This window comes from Lacerta agilis, chromosome 7 (genome assembly GCF_009819535.1).
Source record: "Lacerta agilis isolate rLacAgi1 chromosome 7, rLacAgi1.pri, whole genome shotgun sequence".
NCBI classification, from domain to species: Eukaryota; Metazoa; Chordata; class Lepidosauria; order Squamata; family Lacertidae; genus Lacerta; species Lacerta agilis.
Window position 1 is genome coordinate 10,909,062 of NC_046318.1, and position 21,253 is coordinate 10,930,314.

General features: G+C 43.1%; 1 protein-coding gene across 1 annotated transcript; it reads left to right on the forward strand.

Annotated features, from left to right (window-relative positions):
• Nucleotides 1–15,292, forward strand: ZNF622 (zinc finger protein 622). Its single transcript, XM_033154372.1, has 7 exons — nucleotides 1–317; nucleotides 2,920–3,519; nucleotides 4,991–5,248; nucleotides 6,443–6,605; nucleotides 7,503–7,615; nucleotides 13,500–13,643; nucleotides 14,977–15,292. The coding sequence occupies exons 1-7, from the start codon at nucleotides 278–280 to the stop codon at nucleotides 15,102–15,104; spliced, it is 1,446 nt and encodes a 481-aa protein (XP_033010263.1). The 5' UTR covers nucleotides 1–277; the 3' UTR covers nucleotides 15,105–15,292.
• Nucleotides 15,293–21,253: the final 5,961 nt, after the last annotated feature.

The following is a 21,253-nucleotide window of genomic DNA, read 5'->3' on the forward strand; positions in this document are numbered from 1 at the left end:
CTGCGAGCGAGAAGGAAAAGCTTAGACGCTGAATCGTGGCTGCGAGGCCGGGAAAAGGGAAGGGAAACGTTGCGTCTTTGGAACCGACAGTGATCAAAGTTCGGTGGAATCTTCGCCGCTCCAACGTTCTCTTTTCCACTCTCAACGTTCCATCGCGCTGCCTTCTTTCACCAGCGTTCCGTGTCGTCGTTCAGGATTCGAGTCGCTGATATCTCCCCCCCCCCTAATAAAAACAACTCCTTTTGCTTCCGAGGCGGCCTTTTTCAGCCGTTGGATTATGAGCAGCAGCGAGGCGCCCGACTGTGCGGCGACGTCAGGTAGGATGGTGCGAAGTCTCTGCGACGATGGAGCCAGGTGGCCCGTTCACTTAGGGCGTGTCAGTTTAGGAGCTTAAATTTAATGTTTGCCTATTTATTCATTTAAACCTGTTGTTTTTGTGACTGGACAGCATTTGGCTTGGCAAGGGTACATTTGATTAAGAAGGAATACCAGAGAATTTTAATTTTGTCTTCTGAAAGTGTCAGGTAATAGAAAATATGTACAATACAGTGTGTGTGTGTGTGTGTGTGTGTGTATATAATTGCAAGTACTTGGCAATCATTTCTATGCACTATTGCACACATTTTATTTACCAAGCAAAAACTTGCTTACATTAATTTAACCAAAGGACCTTTTTGAATTCCCTAGTCATGTTACAACTTTTTAGCATCCCCTCGTTTTTGGAATATGGAAGTTGAAAAATTAAACAGGCCCTACCAACTAGTGCATTTCCTTCTCTTACTGGTTCTGTGGGAAATACTAATTGGGATTTACTGTGCCAATATGTACCTTAGCGTTGGCTTTTGTTAGCATATTGTGCTGTAAAGGCAGAATGGAGCTCATCAACCTGGAAAGACAGACCATATTCTAGGAGAAGGAAATCACATATCCCAAACCTCCACAGTCTTTTGGGAGATCCCAACAGAAATCCAGAGTGGAGTCCCTAAGGTGATTGGGTGGTGCCTTGTACTCTTCCTTCCTACAACTCCTGCAGCCAAGCTGGTGCCAAACATATTGCTCTGCTTTCCTTTGGACCACATCAGCCAGGCCAAGAGGGGAGTCTTGTTGTCTGGGCAGCCCAGGACCTCCATACGCACTACCCAGGCTTGCGCCCCTGGGAAGTCACTGGTGGTTTTACTTCATTGCATTGCCTCTTGAGACAGACAGATGCCAACAATATTGTGCTGATTTTGTCTGTTGGGGAAATCAATAGGACTTCAAAGTTTTTGTTTGGATTAAGCTCTATTTTTAGATCCACGGGGTGTGTAAAATCCCTGCCCTCCCAGGTTGCCTGTTTTTTTCCTGTTAATATAAGGCATAATAATAATAATAATGTAATTTTTTATTTATACCCCGCCCATCTGGCTGGGTTTCCCCAGAAACTCTGGGCGGCTCCCAACAGAATATTAAAAACACATTAAACATTAAAAACTTTCCTAAACAGGGCTGCCTTCAGATGTCTTCTCAAAGCCAGATAGTTCTTCATTTCCTTGACATCTGATGGGAGGGCATTCCACGGGGTGGGTGCTGTGGCGGAATAATGCCTGCTGATGATTCAGATTCATTATGGGTTAACCTATCACTCCCATGTTAGGTAGGTGTTCCCTGGGAGGCGGAGCTAATTGGCATTCTAAAAGGAGGGGGAACAACCTTGAAAGTCAGTTGGGGGTTTGGCAGTTGGGGGTGGAGGATTAGAGAGAGAAAATGCGAGGTTAGGCTTTGGGGAATGGGAGGAAAGGTCATTACCATTGCTAAAGGGATGCAGGAAATATTATAACAAAGCTGAATTACATGATAAGAAGATTTGTACCAGTAATAACCCAAGACATCCATGTTTTCAAGTTACCTAATAAAGTTAAATGTGCTTAAACGTTCGCTGACTGGCAGTGTATCAGTACCTTAAGAGGTGTGACTAAGAGGAGAGAACAAAGCTTTCCTGTGGAAGAGGAAACTGTTTGCTTATTCTCCTGTCATACAGAGGGCTGGACAGTGAAGCCAAGTGTGCCACTTATTTGCCTAAAGGGAAGGCAAACTGCAGTAGTTGGGAACCCAGGTAGGGAGATCCCATAGGTGGCAAGAGGTTTTCAACCGTAGAGCCCTGAGGTACCCCAGAGACAACTCCCATATGAACACTGAAGGATTCGTCCTAGTTGTCAGTGAAATCTAGGGAGAGTCACTGTTGGGGAAGTATTGGAGGGGAAGGAATAGGATCCCCCACAGGTGCCACTATCAAGAAGGCCCTCTGCCTGGTTCCCTGTAGCTTCACTTCTTGCAGTGAGGGAACCGCCAGAAGGCCCTCATGGCTGGATCTCAGTGTCCGGGCTGAACAATGGGGGTGGAGATGCTCCTTCAGGTATACTGGGCCAAGGCCGTTTGGGGCTTTAAAGGTCAGCACCAACACTTTGAATTGTGCTCGGAAACGTACCGGGAGCCACTGTAGGTTCTTTCAGGACCGGTGTTATATGGTCTCAGTGGACATTCCCAGTCACCAGTCTAGCTGCCCCATTCTGGATTAGTTGTAGTTTCCGGGTCACCTTCAAAGGTAGCCCCACGTAGAGTGCATTGCAGTAGTCCAAGCGGGAGATAACCAGAGCATGCACCACTCTGGCGAGACAATCTGCAGGCAGATAGGGTCTCCGCTGGTGTACCAGATGCTGATTTTGTTTGTTGGAGAAATCAGTGAGACTTGGACGTGATTGTTCGGGTTGTGCCACATATTTCATTAACCTCTGTTTTTAGATCCATGGGATGTGTAAAATTCCTTCCCTCCCACGTTAATATAAGACGTGCCTAAGACCATTGTGCTAAGCTGAATTTCAGGCTTCTGCTCGTGTTGGCTAACCTCTGTTACAATGTTTGTGTGTTGTCCTCCCTCTCCAGCCGTGGCGTCCTACACTTGCATCACTTGCCGCGTGGCTTTCAAGGATGCTGATGTCCAGCGTGCCCACTACAAGACCGACTGGCACAGGTACAACCTGAAACGGAAAGTCGCCGAGATGCCGCCTGTCACTGCCGAGAACTTCCAGGAGAGGGTTCTGGCGCAGAGAGCCGGGCTGGAGGAGCAGAGCAAGGCCACTGCTACCTACTGCACGGCTTGCAGCAAGAGGTTCTCCAACTTCAACGCTTACGAGAACCACCTGAAGTCCAAGAAGCACCTGGACCTCGAGAAGAAAGCCGTCCAAGCGGTCAGCAAGAAGGTCGAACTCCTGAACGAGAAGAACTTGGAGAAAGGCCTCGCTCAAGAGAACGTCGACAAAGATGCCATGAATGCTGCCATCCAGCAAGCCATCAGAGCCCAGCCCTCCTTGTCTCCAAAGAAGGCTCCCTTCCTGCCTGGCGGCGCTGGGTCTTCGGTTGCTGTGGAAAGTAGCAGAGAGCGTGCAGAAAAAGCTCCTCGGCTGCAGTGGTTTGAAGAACAGGCCAAGAAGCTGGCAAGAGAGCAGTCAGAGGAAGAAGAGGAGGCCGACGATATGGAAGAAGGTAGGCTGGGCAAAGGCAGTTTATTCTGGCAGCAATCTTTTGGGGAGTTGTGCTTTAGCACAGGGAACGCCATCCAGAACTTCTGGACTAACAATTCCCATCATTCCTGGCCATGTTGGCTGAGGCTGATGGGAGGTGGTCAACAACAACATGTGTTCGTGTTGTCTGGCCCCTGGTTTATTAGAAAGTCCCATTAATAGGTTTTGTACTGCAGCTAGTTCAAATCAGCAGTTTACATCTAGGCTGAAAATAGAGTGGAGATAGGGAGAATTTGGGCTGCTTGAATAATTTTTTGATTGTAAGAAAACCCCTAAGCTGGTTACAAAAATATAGAGCAGTAAAATTATTCATTTGTTGTTGTTGTTGTTCAGTCGTTCAGTCGTGTCCGACTCTTTGTGACCCCATGGACCAGAGCACGCCAGGCACACCTATCTTTCACTGCCTCCCGCAGTTTGGCCAAACTCATGCTAGTTGCTTCGAGAACACTGTCCAACCATCTCATCCTCTGTCGTCCCCTTCTCCTTGTGCCCTCCATCTTTCCCAACATCAGGGTCTTTTCTAGGGAGTCTTCTCTTCTCATGAAGTACTGGAGCCTCAACTTTGGGATCTGTCCTTCCAGCGAGCACTCAGGGCTGATTTCTTTAAGGATGGATAAGTTTGATCTTTTTGCAGTCCACGGGACTCTCAAGAGTCTCCTCCATTATGAAAATTATTCATAACAATGGTTAAATACAGATATAGAAAAACATTCCGAAGGATTGTTAGAATTGATAGTAGCTCAAAGGAGGTAAAACATTTGTAGCTTCTACATGTCTCAATAGACTTGCCTAAACAAAAACGTGGTGTGGTTTTTTTTTTTGTCAATTATATGGCCTCAGCCCAGTATGCCTGAAAGAGCATCTCCACTCCCATCGTTCAGCTACAAGTTTCTTCTACTGGTACGAGAAGTGAGGTTACAGGGAATCAGGCAGAGCGCCTTTCTCTGTAGTGGCACTCGCCCTGTGGAATGCCCTCCCATCAGATGTCAAGGAAATAAACAACTATCTGACTTTTAGAAGTCACCTGAAGGCAGCCCCTTTTAGGGACATTTTTAATGTTTGATGTTTTATTGTGTTTTTAATGTTCTGTTGGGGCCCACCCATAGTGGCTGGGGAAATTATTGTTATTTTTCTTATTGTTTTTCCCAAAATAATAACCAATTGTTACCAAATCAATACAAAGTTAAAACCTAAGAAAAAATTCTAAGCAGGCACCAAAAAGAAGACAGCACAGTGTTCTTAGGGAGTTTTTTGAGTGTTCGACTTGAATGCTCAAGCAGCCGAAATGATTTTGGGGGCAATCACAAGGGGATGGTAGACCATTCATAATTATGAGAACATTAGCCTGCCGCTTGTATGGAATGGTTAACCTGCATCTTTTGGTCAGCATGAAAAGATGCCTCCTAAGCTTTCGCTTTCGCTTGGTTTGAAAGGTTGGGAGGATGTAGACTCAGATGAAGATCTGGAGGTCGAAGAAGGACCGATGGAAGGAATCCCAGATGAAGCCGAAGAGAGTGCATCTGGGAAGGATCACCCCAGCTCAGACGCGATCCCAGTAACCGACTGCTTATTCTGTTCCCACCATTCAAGCTGTCTCATGAAGAATGTGTCCCACATGACAAAAGTTCACAGTTTCTTTATTCCAGATATAGAATATCTTGTGGATTTCAGAGGTCTGATTAAGTACTTGGGTAAGTCTTAAGACATGCCAGCCTCAACTATCTGTTGATTTTAAGAGGACGTCATGTGGCATTCATCTCAGTGTTGTTCCTCAGAGTAAAATACATTTCATTTGAAACAGGGTGGATTTGATTTAAATCAAATTTATTTAAATCATGATTTAAATCACTAGTCAGTATGACTTGATTTAAATATTTATTGGTTGTTTTTTTACAGAAAGACTCCATCATGTTGGTATAATCTTAATATTTACAACCAGATGAAGGTTTCATTTTTGGAATAATAAATTTTCAGAGTAGTTTTTACAGTTATATCAAAAACTACTGATTTGGTTATACTATTAGAAATACATAGATAATTATGAAATTATTGTGCAGTGAAGTGATACAAGGCTATTATATTTGTAGGGGACGCGGGTGGCGCTGTGGTCTAAACCACTGAGCCCCTTGGGCTTGCCGATCGGAAGGTCGGCAGTTCAAATCCCTGCGACAGGGTGAGCTCCCGTTGCTCTGTCCCAGCTCCTGCCAACCTAGCACTTCAAAAGCCCACTAGTGTAAGTAGATAAATAGGTGCCGCTGTGGTGGGAAGGTAAACAGCATTTCCGTGCGCTGTGGATTCCGTCACGGTGTCCCATTGCACCAGAAGTGGTTTAGTCCTGCTGGCCACATGACCCGGAACGCTGTCTGCAGACAAACACCGGCTCCCTCGTCCTGAAAGCGAGATGAGTGCCGCAAACTTAATTCTATTGTAGCAAACATAATTCTGTTGTACAAACTTAATTCTGTTGTACAAACTTAATTCTATTGTGAAACTTAATTCTGTTGTGTTTTATGTTCGCTTAGTACGGTATGTGAATCTGGTCTGGGACCGTAATAAATTTCATTCATTCAGGAGTACCGCAACCCCATAGTCGCCTTTGACTGGACTTAACCGTCCAGGGGTCCTTTACCTTACCTCTTTACTATTTTATTTGTGAAAGTTTTTGTATTTGCTGTGTAATGTGAAGCAGGGATGTGGTCTTCCAGATGTTGCTAGACTTAAAACTTCCACAGGGTTAATTGGATTTGGGAGTTCAGCAACACACAGGTTTCCCATCCGCGATGTACAGTAGAACAACATTTGGGCTGTGAAACCACCAAATACGTTGCGTTAGCATAAAATGGGAGAGCACAGTGTGTGTGTATCTTTCTCCTCACAACCTACAGGAGAGAAGGTTGGCCTTGGGAAGATCTGCCTGTGGTGCAATGAGAAGGGGAAATCCTTCTATACGACGGAAGCTGTGCAGGCCCATATGAACGACAAAAGCCACTGCAAGCTCTTCACGGAAGGAGATGCTGCTCTGGAGTTTGCAGACTTCTATGACTTCAGGTGGGAAACGGCAGCGGCCAAATTTAGACACACAGCAAATGAAACGTTTCCGTTTTGGCCCAGTGGGCCCACATTTGCATTGGTCTTGTATTGTGCTACTTGGGTAACATACACAAGCAAGACTCGTGGATGGGCATAGTAACTTTCAACTTCGCTGCTGCTGCTGCTGCCTAACCATGGTTGGATCCTGGCATTAGAAACAAGTCGCTTTATTCTGCTCGCTCACAAAGTTTCCGCTCACTGGAGCGGTGTGGGGCTGTTGTCAATGTGGAAGCAACCGTCTTCTCACTTGAGTGCTGACATGCCTGTTAGCCTCTTGAAAACCAGTGGCTTCCCCGAAAATCCATTTGAACTTTCGGAAGTCTGTTTGGCGACAAGCTTGCTTATATGCTCACATGAAGCCCAAACATTTTATTTCGCAAGAACGGCGTAACCATTTCTGCAGCAGTGGGACAGATGCTTGCTAGAGATTTAGGGGAGCATTCAGATATGCAGTACTCTAGCTCTCATCTAAAGCGTTGCAGTACTCTAGCTCTCATCTAAAACCTCCATGTTTCCTGATTTTCCTGTGCTTGGCGTCTTCCTGTTTTCCTGGTCCTAATAAAGCTGTACCACATGACAGTTGTGAATGAGAAGATCAGCTTTGGGTGTGCTGAGAGATTTCAGAAGCCAAGCCTCATTCGAACGATATTCCAGAACCCTGCGGTGGCTTTGCTGTCACAGTTCTGGAGAATATGTAGCCGCTTGCGGCATATTACTCAAAAGAGACTTTCAACTCCTTCTCCGTAGTTTTAACGGGTAACCTGTTTACATCGCTGGTTGGTAGCTGGTCTTGAGCTTCTTGAGCATGTAGTTCTTACTAAGGGAAATAACACAGGATCTATCTCTGTTTCATAGGAGCACTTACCCTGACTATCAGGAAGGAGATGGTGCAGAGATGTCTGAAGAACTGCCACCGGAGAAGAATTTGGATTATGACGATGATTCAATGGAGCTGATTTTACCCTCAGGTAAGCTTATTCCTGAAATATACCAGGATCATCCCAGGTGCTCACTTTACAGATTCAGTAACTTTGGTAGGTGTGCCTTTTCACTCTACAGTGGCACAATTAGTGCAAGTCACGGTGGGTGGTTCACACAGCTGCCTTCTCAATGACTTGCCTTGAAGGTGAGCCGTCCCTGCCTTTCCCCAGAATATTTAATAATAATATTTTTATTTTTATTTATACCCCACCTATCTGGCCGGGTTTCCCCAGCTACTCTGGGTGGCTTACAGCATATCCAAAAACAAAAAACATCAAGCGTTTAAAAACCTCCCAGTACAGGGCTGCCTTCAGATGTCTTCTAAAAGTTCTGCAATTTTTTATCTCCTGGACATCTGAAGGGAGGGTGCAACGAACCTCCCTTTCACTCTCCACTCCCCTGTTACTAAGTTTATTTATTTTTATTTATTTTATTGCTCAGGTGTTCCGGGTCAAACTAAATTAGCCACCCCACCTGTCCCTCGGAGGTCCGTCAATGAAGTTAACTTCCTGGTAGTTACAAAACGGGAGTATCTTAGTAACCGGAGTGTCTTTGTCCAGCTGCCGCGGCCATTTATAATCCTTGCTCTGGGCTTCAGGGGTTAAACACCTTATTGCCTACAGCCCCAGGGTCTCTCTCTCTAGATCCCCCACTGTAGCAGTCTGCTAAACCCTTTTAGTAACTCAGTGGCATACACAATGTTTCAGCCCACTATGGCAGACCAACACGGCTACCTACCTGTAACTGCTTTTATTTAAAATGCTCCTCTGGGTTAATTGTGGGGCATAGGAATTCGTTCACCCCCCCCCAAAAAAAAATAGTCCGGCCCCCCACAAGATCTGAGGGACAGTGGACCGGCCCCCTGTTGAAAAACTTTGCTGACCCCCAATGTAAACTGTTGGTGCAAATATTTAAACATGTAAGCCACTAGGTGGCACTTTCAGGATTCTAGCATTCCGGTTCCTGGACTCAGCTTGTTTACTGGAGATTGTTCCCATGACAAACGTTGTTTGAAGTGGTCAACACATTCACGTGGGTGTGGAATGCGATACCTTCTATTCCAGTATATCAGGCATGGGTCGCAGTGTCCGTGCAGGGAAAACATCCAGTTTGTCATGAGGACAGCATTACAATATAGCCACTTGCCCTCGTTTGAAGAGAGGCACACTGGAAGTCTCTGGTTGTTCAAAGCTCTCCTCTTCTTGTTTCAGCCAGTTAGTTCTTTGTGTTCTCTCACCTCCCCAGATACACAGACACACATAAATACATGGTGATCTTGTGCTGTGGGGTCGCTCTCAACTATATGCTCTGTTAAGAATAATATGTTTCTAATGTTTCTGATTCAGCAAATACAGTTTTAGTGCTTGGAAGGCGTTAGCTCTTAATTTTGCTGCGAAGGTTTTACAACAATGATAACTAGTAAACAGAGCAACCTGAGGAAGTGGCATGAAAATATATTAGACACAGGGTGGATTTGATTTAAATCGATTTAAATCTCGATTTAAATCACTAGTCAGTAAGACTTGATTTAAATCTTTTTTTTTTTTTTTTTACAGAAAGACTCATTCTTGCTGGCATAAGCTTAATATTTTCAACCAGATGGAGGTTTCGTTTTTGGAAGAATTAAATTTTCAGAGTAGTTTTTACAGTTATATCAAAAATTACTGATTTGGTTATACTATGAGAAATACATAGACAGATGATCATGAAATTATTGTGAGGTTAACTGTTTATATTTGGACAACTTTTCTGCTGTACTTTATTGGAAGGAGAAAAATAATCATTTCCTTAATAATAATTTAAACAATTTATCTAACTAAAACATTATAGCGTATGGATCCATGTTTGTTAACTGATGTGGTTAAACCTTTTTTTTAAAATTAAAAACAAAACCACAGACTGAGTTTTAGCACACATGAAAAACTTAAAACAGATCCTTATCTGCTTATGACTAGCCTTTGGACTATAATGTAACTTAAACAGAAAACGATCTTTAGAAAGATTTTTTTATTATTACAGTGGTACCCCGGGTTACATACGGGATCCATTCTGGGATACGCGGGCGTGCGTATCACGAACGCACAAAAACCCCCCAGATAAAGCATGATTTGAGCGCTTCTGCACATGCGCGAAGTGCGTAGAATGCTTTGCGCATCCGGGGGCCGCGCGCACTCCGGAAACACTTCCAGGTTGTGGGCGTTTGCAACTCGAACGTCCGCAACACGAGGTGTGCGTAACCTGGGGTACCGCTGTATTATTCTTAAAATCCTTGATTTTTATCCACCCCGATAGAGCATCACTTAACCAAAACTAAAGAGAAGAAAAGCCTAAGAGAGAGAAGGAGAGAGGCATTTCCCCTATTTGTTGCATGTAGTCTGCTATGGCAGTACGTAAAGAAAGGGGTGTTCAGCTCCCCACCCCCAAATGTGTGAAATCCTTAGTGAAGCTAAGTGGGATGAAATTCTGAAGTTCTCAGAATGAAACGAGAACCACATTCTTAGCATGGTTGGGAACTGTTTTTGGGACAAGGGGGTCACGTTATCCCAGTAGAAATCTGTCGGGGGCTGCATTCCAATAGTGGGTGAGGCCACACACAATCATTAAACACACACACACACACACACACACAGCTGTTTCCTATGGAAATAGAGGCATATATTTAATTTTTAGTAACTGCACTCGAGCTTCACTGTCCCTTTTCTCTGTGGATAGTTCTTTTCCAAACTGTGTTAAGGGGTGTTGGGACTTTTCCCTAAAAAATCTGTCCTGCCTGTGCAGAAAGCGAAAGACTTTGCAAATCCCACAGAAGAATGCAGATTATAAGAAGAACTCCAAGCTCTGTCTAATGTTTTACAATTGTTTATGTGCTGTAAGCTGCCCAGAGTGTCTGGGGAAACCCAGCCAGATGAGTGGGATATAAATAATAAAATTATTATTATTATTACTACTACTACTACTACTACTACTACTAAACACTTGCATCCTAAAACTTTCATGCAGGCATGCAGCTGTAAAATACATGGATAACATTTTGCATATTTGCAAGGAGTACAAGTCTGCCTCTCCCTGCGCAGACATTTCCTGATATTCTTGCAGCAGAACCGTTTGCAGAGGAAGGAGCTGCAATTGTATGCTTTACCCATCATCAAAAACCCGTTTTACCTTCTCCGTGGTGAACAGCTGGTGGCTGGATTGCAGGCCCCCCCCCCTCCCTGATTTAAGGAATTAAAAGATAGGTCTTCTGCGGAATTGTGTGCTTTCTATACACACATGGTTCATTGGTGCTAGAGATATGCAAGTCTAGCATCATGGTGAAATGTTCAGGTTTGCCTTGTGCCTAAGGAAGTATTATAAACAACCAGGGTGGATTTGATTTAAATCAAACTGATTTAAATCACTAGTCAGTAAGGCTTGATTTAAATCACAGTTTTCTACATAAAGACTAATTCTTGCTGGTATAACTTTAATATGCAAGTAGATGAAGATTTTTAGAATAATAATAATAATAATAATAATAATAATAATAAATTTTTTATTTATACCCCGCCCTTCCCCGCCAAACCGGGCTCAGGGCGGCTAACACCAATAAAATCACAACAAAAACATAAAACAGTTCATTAAAATACAGATTAAAATACAATTTAAAACTAAATCTAAACTTCAGCCTCATTTTTAAGTAGCCCACCAATCTGTTATGAAAACTTCCCGCGGGGGCAGACTGAGAGACTGACCCCAAAGCGGACGAAGCTTCCGTGCCCTCTGGCTTCTGGAGTCCAGGAGCACAATGTAATATGCGGTTGTTCCCAGCTTGAAAACAACACACACAAGCCTTTTAGGCTAAGATCTACTTTATTGTAGATAAAGAGCAGAATTTCTCTGCGTAGCCAGCTCGTTATTTCAGAGCTGTCTATTAAAGCGTCCTTCATCTCTGATGCAAAACAGAAAGTAGAGTACATATGTAAATTACAATGACATCACATGTGAGTGGGCTACTATGGCCAGTGTGTTTCTCACAGAGTGAAATATGACTCTTAGTCAAGTCAAGTGACCTTGCTGCTTCAGCGTCTTCGCAGCTCGGCTTGTACTGATATCACAACACAATCACCCCAAAAGAACGAAACATCAGGGTTAAACTGAAACCAACCCAAAGGCTAGGTGGAACAGCTCCGTCTTGCAGGCCCTGCGGAAAGATGCCAAATCCCACAGGGCCCTGGTCTCTTGTGCCAGACTGTTCCACCAAGTCGGGGCCAGTACTGAGAAGGCCCTGGCCCTAGTTGAAGCAACTTTTCATATTAGTTTTTTTAATCCCCAGTTTAATAGGTTAATCATTCATATTTGGACAACTTTTTGTTGTACTTGGGAAGGAGAAAAATAATCATTACCTTAATAATAGCAATTTAAATAGATTTATTAGATCCATTCCACTCCAAACAATCAGAAAAATATTGTTTCTATTCTATTCACTGACCTTCTTGAAACTTAACATTGAAGGGGTTGGTTCTGTATTCATAGGTTTGTAGAGCAATAGGATTAAGGTCTTTTTCTCAACTCTGTTCATGTTATAACATTTTTGCTGTGAAGAAGAGGCATGTGATCTCTGCTGAGTCAAATTCAGTTTTGAGAACTGCAAAAGTAAACCAAGCATCTGTGATAATATCTTGTAGGCAGAGAAACTGCCCAATAATCTTACAAAAACCTCTGGAAGAGCATAAATGACATTGTGAATGGATTAATGGAATTTATTTACCCAAAAAAAAATAAACATATACAGCCTTATTCTACATAATTAAAAAGCTGATATTTATTTCATGATTGAATAACCTTTGGATGGTAATAGATTTTCCTCAAAAAGCATTTTATTTTAAAAAATCCGATTTAAATTTAAAAAAAAATCATTGATTTTTATCCACCCTGTAAACAACCAGGGTCTGCTGTATCCCATGTGGAATTCTTCTTACCTGGATTTTAGTATACAGTGGTACCTCGTTTTTCAAACGTCTCCATTGACAAACGTTTCAATTTTCGAACGCCGTAAACCCGGAAGTAAATGCTTTGGTTTTCGAACAAGCCTTGGCAGTTGAACATGCCACGTGGCTTTCATATTGAGATTTCCGTATTGAGGCTTCCGTTTTGAGTTTTCAAACGTTTCGGAACTCGGACCAGTCTTCCGGAATGGATTGCGTTCGAAAACTGAGGTACTACTATATATCATTTAGTCTTGTTTGGTATAGTAAGCTGCCCCTTGCAGATCTTGCAAACTAGAAAGGTATGATATAAATCTCTACATGTTCTTTACATGATACGTCATTTGCAGTTACTTCCACCCTAAATGGCATTGCCTACCTTCTCTTATGGCAGTGGTTCCCAGTTAGCTAAGTACTATGGACTCCCTGTTTTTCAGAAGCCAAGCCATGGACCCACTACTTTTGAAAATGTTGATATCTCTGTGGTAGTTTTTGTTCTGTAAATGGTGTCAAGGATCCCCGGAGTGGGTTATGCATTCCTGCAATTGGGAACCACTTCAGTGTGGTGTAGTGGTTAAGAGCGGTAGACTCATAATCTGGGGAACCGGGTTCGTGTCTCCACTCCTCCACATGCAGCTGCTGGGTGACCTTGGGCTAGTCACACTTCTCTGAAGTCTCTCAGCCCCACTCACCTCACAGAGTGTTTGTTGTGGGGGAGGAAGGGAAAAGGAGATTGTTAGCCGCTTTGAGACTCCTTCGGGTAGTGAAAAGCGGGATATCAAATCCAAACTCTTCCTTATGGGATTCTGAGTTTCACAGTGTGGCTAATGTTATCCCCATTTTCCAGTTTACCTTTGTTTTAAAATCTACTCTGTTGCTTTAATATTCACATTTCCTTCTTACAAAGGTGCCCGGATCGGTCACCGTTCATTGATGAGATACTATAAGCAGCGGTTTGGTTCTTCAAGAGCTGTGGCTGTTTCTAAAAATAAACATGCTGTGGGCAGAGTATTGCAGCAATATAAAGCTCTAGGATGGACAGGCGGCACAGGTAAGCAAACGGCATCAGTGTGTTATATCAATGCAGTTATTAGCCATTGTCCTTGAGAGGCATAAGAGGGGACATTTTCCTGGAAGTAGCCAATTGTAGTAGATGCCTGCTATTCTCTCTTATTCTGAACTAATTGGTATACCTTTTCAAAGAGCTGGTGTCTCTTAATTCCATGTGTGTAGCATCTGTCTAGAGCTTTTTTCAAAGAGGGCCAGATTTGATGAAGTGAACATGTGTGAGGGCCAACCAAAGTTACTGAGCTTTTTTTAGGAAATAAACTGCCGTACACTTTTACCCCAAAGTTGCTGAGCTCTTTTTTTACAGTTTTACTCCAAAGTTGTTGAGGATTGAAGTTTTACCCTAGGAAATTGACTGCCCCCGAAACAGACTTTGGACATGCCTTGGCTAGGCATTCTGTTACTTCCCAGTTGTGTTTGTGTGTGTGTGTGTGTGTGTGTGTGTGTGTGTATCTATTTATTCTTTGGGAATTTAGAGGTTTCTGGCTAGCTTCTTTTAGAAACAGAATACTGGGCTAGATTTAACTGGTTGCCAAATTTAGGCATGCTTCCTGTGCCCAATTTTAACACATCTCCCAACATCAACAGGCAGCCCTGTTTAGGGAAATGTTTAATCTGTGATATTTTAATGTATTTTAAGATTTGTTGGAAGCCGCCCAGAGTGGGGAGACCCAGCCAGATGGGCGGGGTACAAATAATAATAATAATAATAATAATAATAATTATTATTATTATTATTATTATTATTATTATTATTATTATCATCATCATCATCAACGGCATTTTATGTAGGAAGCCACTAGACCTGTGCAGACATCATTGTAGGACTGGGTGCTTCTGTTTGTTCATCGTAAAAGTTGCTTTGCCTTCAGGTTAAGTGTTGAATGTTGGAAGGGGCAGTCGGGTGGCGCTGTGGTCTAAACCACTGACCCTCTTGGGCTTGCCGATCAGAAGGTTGGCGGTTCGAATCCCCACAACGGAGTGAGCTCCCATTGCTCTGTTCTAGCTCCTGCCAACCTAGTACTGTACTTCGAAAGCATGCCAGTGCAAGTAGATAAATGGGTACCGCTGCAGCAGAAAGGTAAACAGCGTTTCTGTGCGCTCTGGCTTCCGTCACGGTGTCCCGTTGCGCCACAAGCGGCTTAGTCATGCTGGCCACATGACCCGGAAAGCTGACTGTGGACAAAACAGCGGTTCCCTCGGCCTGAAAGCGAGATGAGCGCTTCCGCAACCCCATAGTTGCCTTTGACTGGACTTAACCGTCCAGGGGTCCTTTACGTTTACCTTGAATGTTGCCTCTTTCTCCATAACTGCAGGAGCAGCACTGGTTCGTGAGCGTGACATGCAGTACCTTCAGAGGATGAAGGCAAAGTGGATGCTGAAGACCAGCATGCAGAATAACGCTACAAAGCAAATGCACTTCCGTGCGCAAGTCAGGTTCTGAGAGTGCCCAGCGATAAGCGGGACTAGCCTGAGCTTGCCTCGTTCTTTCTGCAATACTGTGGAAGGAAGATCCAGTCGCGGAGAAGTGTCGTATTGCATGCTGCTATTTCAGCATGTTTCCCAAGGAGATCTCAGCCCCGGTGTAACTGGCTGTCAGACTTCAAATCAATAAAGCCTATGCATAAGAAAGCATGTTTTGGTGGTTATTTGCAGTATCGGCTCTCAAGTATCTATGCTGTGCAGCTGAGTTGTGCTTCAGACAGTTGAAAGGTTTACTGAGGAAGTGTCAAACACTTTGAACAACGCTGTTAGGCGAGAGGGTCAGTTTTATCCACATACACATACCTTGGGTCTCGAACGCCTTGGCTCCTGAACAAATTGGCTCCCGAACAATCAGAACCCAGAAGTGACTGTTCCAGTTTTCGAACGTTCTTTTGGAAGCCAAACGTCCAATGAGGCTTCTGCAGCTTCCGATTGGCTGCAGGAGCTTCCTGCAGCCAATCAGAAGCCGCACTTTGGTTTCCGAACATTTTGGCCTTCTGGAACAGATTCCGTTCAACTTCCAACAATGTTCAAGAGCTGTTCAGCCCATGATCTTAAACATCCTGTCTACGGGGAAACTGGCTTGGTTATCTCTCCTTGCTTCTCGGTTTCTATCCTCCACAAAGAACAGTGTGTAATAACAGCAGCTCGCACAATGAGTGTTGTCAGTGAGTCAGCAATTTATTCCTCTTGCTAGAGCTGGGCAGTTCTTGCTCTCAGCTAGCAACACTTACATTTTCAAGGATTGTTTGCTCGCTGACTTCCAGGAGCCTCTGGAGGCTCGTATTGGAAAAAGGTGAAATTCCAAGTAGACTATCCATAAAAAGGCTTTCTATAGTCACGCGTATATAAAACATGCTAGGATATTTCCACAACAAGTATAAAGATGGAATCTGCTGGGCATAGTCTAAAGATATTACTTGCCAGGAAAGTCTGAAAATAGACCATTTCCCCCTCTCATCATTGAAGCTTGGAGCCTGATGTTTTCCTCGTCATAGAGACCAGCACTTCAGAAAGCCAAAATACACATGGGATGGCTGCAGGAATAACAGAGTTTCCCCTTCACATACTTGAATCAGCCCCAGTTTCTGGAATGTGTAGTGCCAGCCAGTTAAGTCTAAAACAGGATGTCACCCGAGAGCCAGTGGGTAGGAATTTGAGACTTCCTCCTTGAAATACTTTGGCAAACCTGAGACTGGGGGAATGTGGATTTGCACCAGCAGCTGGAATAGTATCTATGGATACGTAAGGGCAGGTTCTGTTTACAAAAATATCACGCAACTGTAAAAGTGTTGTTACTTTCAGCTTTACACAGGAGAGGGAGTGAGAGGTCACCAAACTGCAGCTGCTAGGTCCCAGATCAGAGCTGAAATCTTTGGGGCTGACCTCCTCTAGATTGTCTCCTGAAGCCTCACACACAATACATACTTCTCCTGAATAATAATAATAATAATAATAATAATAATAATAATAATAATAATAATACCCTGCCTATCTGGCTGGGTTTCCCCAGCCACTCAGGGCGGCTCCCAACAATAAAAATGGATAAAACATCAAACATTAAAAGCTTTCCTAAACAGGGCTGCCTTCAGATGTCTCCTAAAAGTCAGAGAGTTGTTTATTTCCTTGACAACTAATGGGAGAGCTTTCCACAGGGAGGGTGCCACTACCAAGAAGGCCCTCTGCATGGTTCCCTGTAGCTTTGCTTCTCACAGTGAGGGAACCGCCAGAAGGCCCTTGGAGGTGGACCTCATTGTCCGGCCTGAACGATGGGGGTGGAGACGCTCTTCAGAAATACTGGGCCGAGGCCGTTTAGTGCTTTAAAGGTCAGCACCAACACTTCGAATTGTGTTCGGAAAGGTACTGGGAGCCAATGTAGGTCTTTGTAGGGTTTGTCTGCTGGAATAATTGGCTCTGTCTGTTGGTTTTGCCTACCTCCTAGCAAACTTGGCAATTGAAGCATTAGGTATGCCTTAGTCTTTTGTGGAGGGGAGGCTGTAACCCCTGCCTGCCCCTTCGGTATTCCAGGGTACCCCCTTAAAGGGATCAGGAAGGAGTTGCTACTGACCAGAATCCCAGGTGGGTGCTAGGACAACAGCACTCCTCGAGGTAGCAACCCTGTGGGGGTTTCCTGCTTGATGTGTGTTATAGGACCCTTTCGCCTTGGGTTGATCTCGCCAGCAGTTGAGCTGATGGCTCAATGGTTATATCCAATGCCTTGCCAAACCCTACATCTGTAATCAATAAAGTTGTGGCCTCATTTGACTCAAAATGGTGTGTCCTGGGAGCTTTCTTGGGGGATGGGCATGCGTGGTGGTGGGCACCTGGTTTAGGCAAGGGAGTGCTCAAACTGTCTGAGTATTTCACACTGTACAGCATTTAGAATAATGGTTAAGCCAGTCCAGGCTTTCTCTTCTAGACCCTGATAATCTCTTCCCAGGCAACAGACATTTGTGCTGTCATCCTTGTATAAAATGTGGTGCGATTGTAATGCCTATTTTTCCAAAGGAATATAATAGGCTACTCTTAAATTCAAGCTTACTCTGAGATCCATTCTAAACATTGCACAGAATTACTAAGAGTACATTTATTACTTGCACAGAGCTTCCAAGGATATTTCAAGCACTTCCAAAAATATTCTGTCATAAGATTTTTTTTTTTTACTATTTTTTTTTTTAAATGAGGATCAGAGTCTGAAAGCGAGTTTCTGACATTAAGGGCAGAGGAATCGAGATTTTAAGGAGGGAAAGACCGAGAAAACTGGTGGATATTCAGCTGCTGTAAAATATGGTAAAGGTGACAGAAGGGAAGGCAAACAGAACAGAGAATGCACAAGAGCAAAGGCACAAAAAAGTCTTTGGCTTCACATGTAGAGGTTGCAGGCATGAAGAGAAAGAGTGAATATAGGCTCTTGAAAGAAATAAACAAAAAGTTTTCAATGAATGTGATTTAAAAAGAGACCTTGGGGCATGCAAGAAAAAAATTAATCATTCCATTCATTTTCGTTATTAAAAAAACCACACTGATTTCATTATTTATTCATTTAAAGTACATTCCTTGTTTTTATTGGTTTTACTGCTGCATTTAGCAGCGGAGCTAATTTCAGCAGCTGCCTCCCGGTGACAGACAGAATGTATTGACATTGCATAAGGCCAGGGCCATTTCATTCCAGGATGCAACTTCCAAGGCGTTGGGGCGGCGGGTGTGTGTGTGTGAAATTATGGCTGCCAGGAGGTGGCTGCTCAAATCAGGCACTGGTGCCAGAGAAAGGTAAGTTCTGTCATCCCCAAATAAGTGATGCATGGGTAACAAATGAGATACCCCCTAAAAAGGACTGCACCCCCGTTTGCAGGGCTCTTTCACCTGCAGTCTGCGAAATGGTATTATTCTGAATTTTTGCATTTCATCCGGGGTAAGATGTATGATCATTCTGAAGCGCAAACATATGCAATGCCTTAAAACAAATAAAAAGAGGTTGTTGTCACTTAAAATCGTTGTTGACATGCTGAGCAGCAGAATGTTTATGAACAGTATAACATTTCCATAGCCCAAATTTCCTCCCAGTTCCACTAGTGATGCCAGTTTCTCATAGCCATCACATTGGCACATCGGAGCCTCTGAAGCATCACCTTTGATGGTGAAATGTATATTCACATTGTTAATCTACAATATCACCAGTTTGCTGTATGATTATGTGAGAAAAAGTAAAATAGGGAGATCAATTTATTTATTTTAATTGCTTTGAAATAGCACACAATCCCAAGGGGCTCTGGAGAATGTTTCTAAAAAAAAAAAAATAGAAAGAACTTGTGCCATAATGTTATATATTACTTAGAGGAAGATGCGCTCAGTGATGCAGAACCATTTTATAAAAACGTATTAAGTCCCCCTACATCAGCAGTAGATTGAATCAATCATATTTGTCATAGGTTACTCTCTCCAACTGAATCAAGGTGTCTGTGAATACAAGGTCGAAGAACAGCCAAGAGTTTCTGGAAAATGCAGTCTGATCTTGGCTTGAATCTATAACGGTGAACCTATTCAGACAAGTTATGCACCTTACCTAGGAAAGAACATTAAATTGATCACCAGGAAAGAATCAACAAGTACTGCATTTTAAAAGGAGGGCAGCCACTTCCCTAACTAATAATACCATTGGATTTCCCCCCCCCCCCCCAGTTGTTCAACCCATTCATTTTCACCTTATCTACTCCGGTAACTTTCTCCTAACCTTTTCTTTTCCCTATCTAGATACAAAATAGATAGAATTCCACGTCAAAAGTTAAAAGAAATTATTATCCTTTTCCATCTATTGCTGAAGAAGAGGCCAAGAAATGGATCCTTCACAGCAAACCTATGGGGAGTCCATAAGTTTCATTAGTATATATTTCATGTATATGCTAAATAAAATTGCCACATATACACTGCTGCTTATATAAAAGTTCTCACTTTATTATTCTTATTTTTAATCATACATTTGAAATCTTAGAAGCTGCAGAAACCTGTTTTTTGTGCAGTCTTCAAATACAGACACAGCAGTGAACTATAGAATGATATACTTACTGCAGTGGCACAAGATCATTCTTTTGGGAAACGTGAAAAAGATCTTGCTCATTATGTTCTTTACTTTACATAGTGTTGGCAACAAGCATTATTAGATGCGTACTTGACCAAAATTGTTCATGGCAGGGAACTGCAGTTAACTCGATTTTCTACAATTCCTATATGGAAGACAAGTTCTTAACGAGAAAGATACCACCTGTTTTTGGCGAACTATCTCAGGCCTCTTGGATCAGGAGCGCAATGGGCCCATATGCACGGTCGAACCACAAGAGTGGATGAGATATTTTCAAATTAATATTAATTAATAAATTAAATGAATTAAGGACAAGTTCTTAATTCTAAGATGTCCCCTCTGTAATTCAAAGCCTGGCCTAGGATTCTTATGCAAATATGGAACAAATCTACTCCCCCCAAAAACAACAATGAAAGGGTTTCTTCAGGTCATTGTGATATGCCAAACATGCCATTAAATCTTTACCTTCTGCTGCCAGGTACTACTGCACTCTCAGGTGAAAATTTTTCTACAGAAAGACCAAATCATGGGAACAATTTCCTTTTTACAGTAATCTTTTACGTAATACTTTTTTTGGCCTTACTAATGGTCTTATGGGGGGGACGCGGGTGGCACTGTGGGTTAAACCACAGAGCCTAGGGCTTGCCGATCAGAAGGTCGGTGGTTCAAATCCCCGCAACGGGGTGAGCTCCCATTGCTCGGTCCCTGCTCCTGCCAACCTAGCTGTTCGAAAGCACGTCAAAGTGCAAGTAGATAAATAGGTACCACTCTGATGGGAAGGTAAACAGCATTTCCGTGCACTGCTCTGGTTTGCCAGAAGCGGCTTAGTCATGCTGGCCACATGACCCGGAAGCTCCCTTGGACAGCAAAGCGAGATGAGCGCCACAACCCCAGAGTCTTCTGCGACTGGACCTAACTGTCAGGGGTCCCTTTACCTTTACCTTTAATGGTCTTAGGATGTATTTGCTTTGACTCCCATTTTGTAGGTAGAAAATTGAAGCTGATAGCTAAAAGCCACTGAATAGGTTGATGACTAAGCAGAGATTTAAATTCAGGCCCTCCCAGCTTGACAACCTCTCATTTGTAGTTTATATTTTTGTGCAAGGCAAAATCTTAATAGGAAGATGTACATTTGCCCCACTAGGAAGGTGGCTCTGCTGAGGCATTGGGTCTGCTTGTTTGTTTTTGCAATCAGCTGGAAGTGAAATTAAGCCATGCCCTTTCTTTAAAACTGAAGCACAAGTCAGTCCCATTCAACAAAGCTTCCTGGCAAAGTTAATTGGTAGCTTCTTCCTTACAGCTTCTGTCCATGTCTGAGGGATTACTGATAATCTGTCACTTAATTAGTCATATTCTGTTCCTTACATTAAGAGGGCTTTAATTACTGCTTTCCTTTTCCTTATTATCTTCTACTTGTTTTGACTATTTTAATCATCATCAGAATATAAGAATAATACATTATATTGGCTACTATTTTTTTTTTTAAAAAACAGACAAACCAACACTGTGGCTTGACATAAACTTTATGGAAG

What these genes read in the sequence shown, in the direction of transcription:
- ZNF622 (XM_033154372.1), top strand. Translation starts at nt 278, where the DNA reads ATGAGCAGCAGCGAGGCGCCCGACTGTGCGGCGACGTCAG. An exon ending in CGACTGTGCGGCGACGTCAG is followed by an intron (nt 318 to 2,919) that starts GTAGGATGGTGC and finishes CTCCCTCTCCAG; the next exon opens with CCGTGGCGTCCTACACTTGC. An exon ending in GCAGACTTCTATGACTTCAG is followed by an intron (nt 6,606 to 7,502) that starts GTGGGAAACGGC and finishes TCTGTTTCATAG; the next exon opens with GAGCACTTACCCTGACTATC.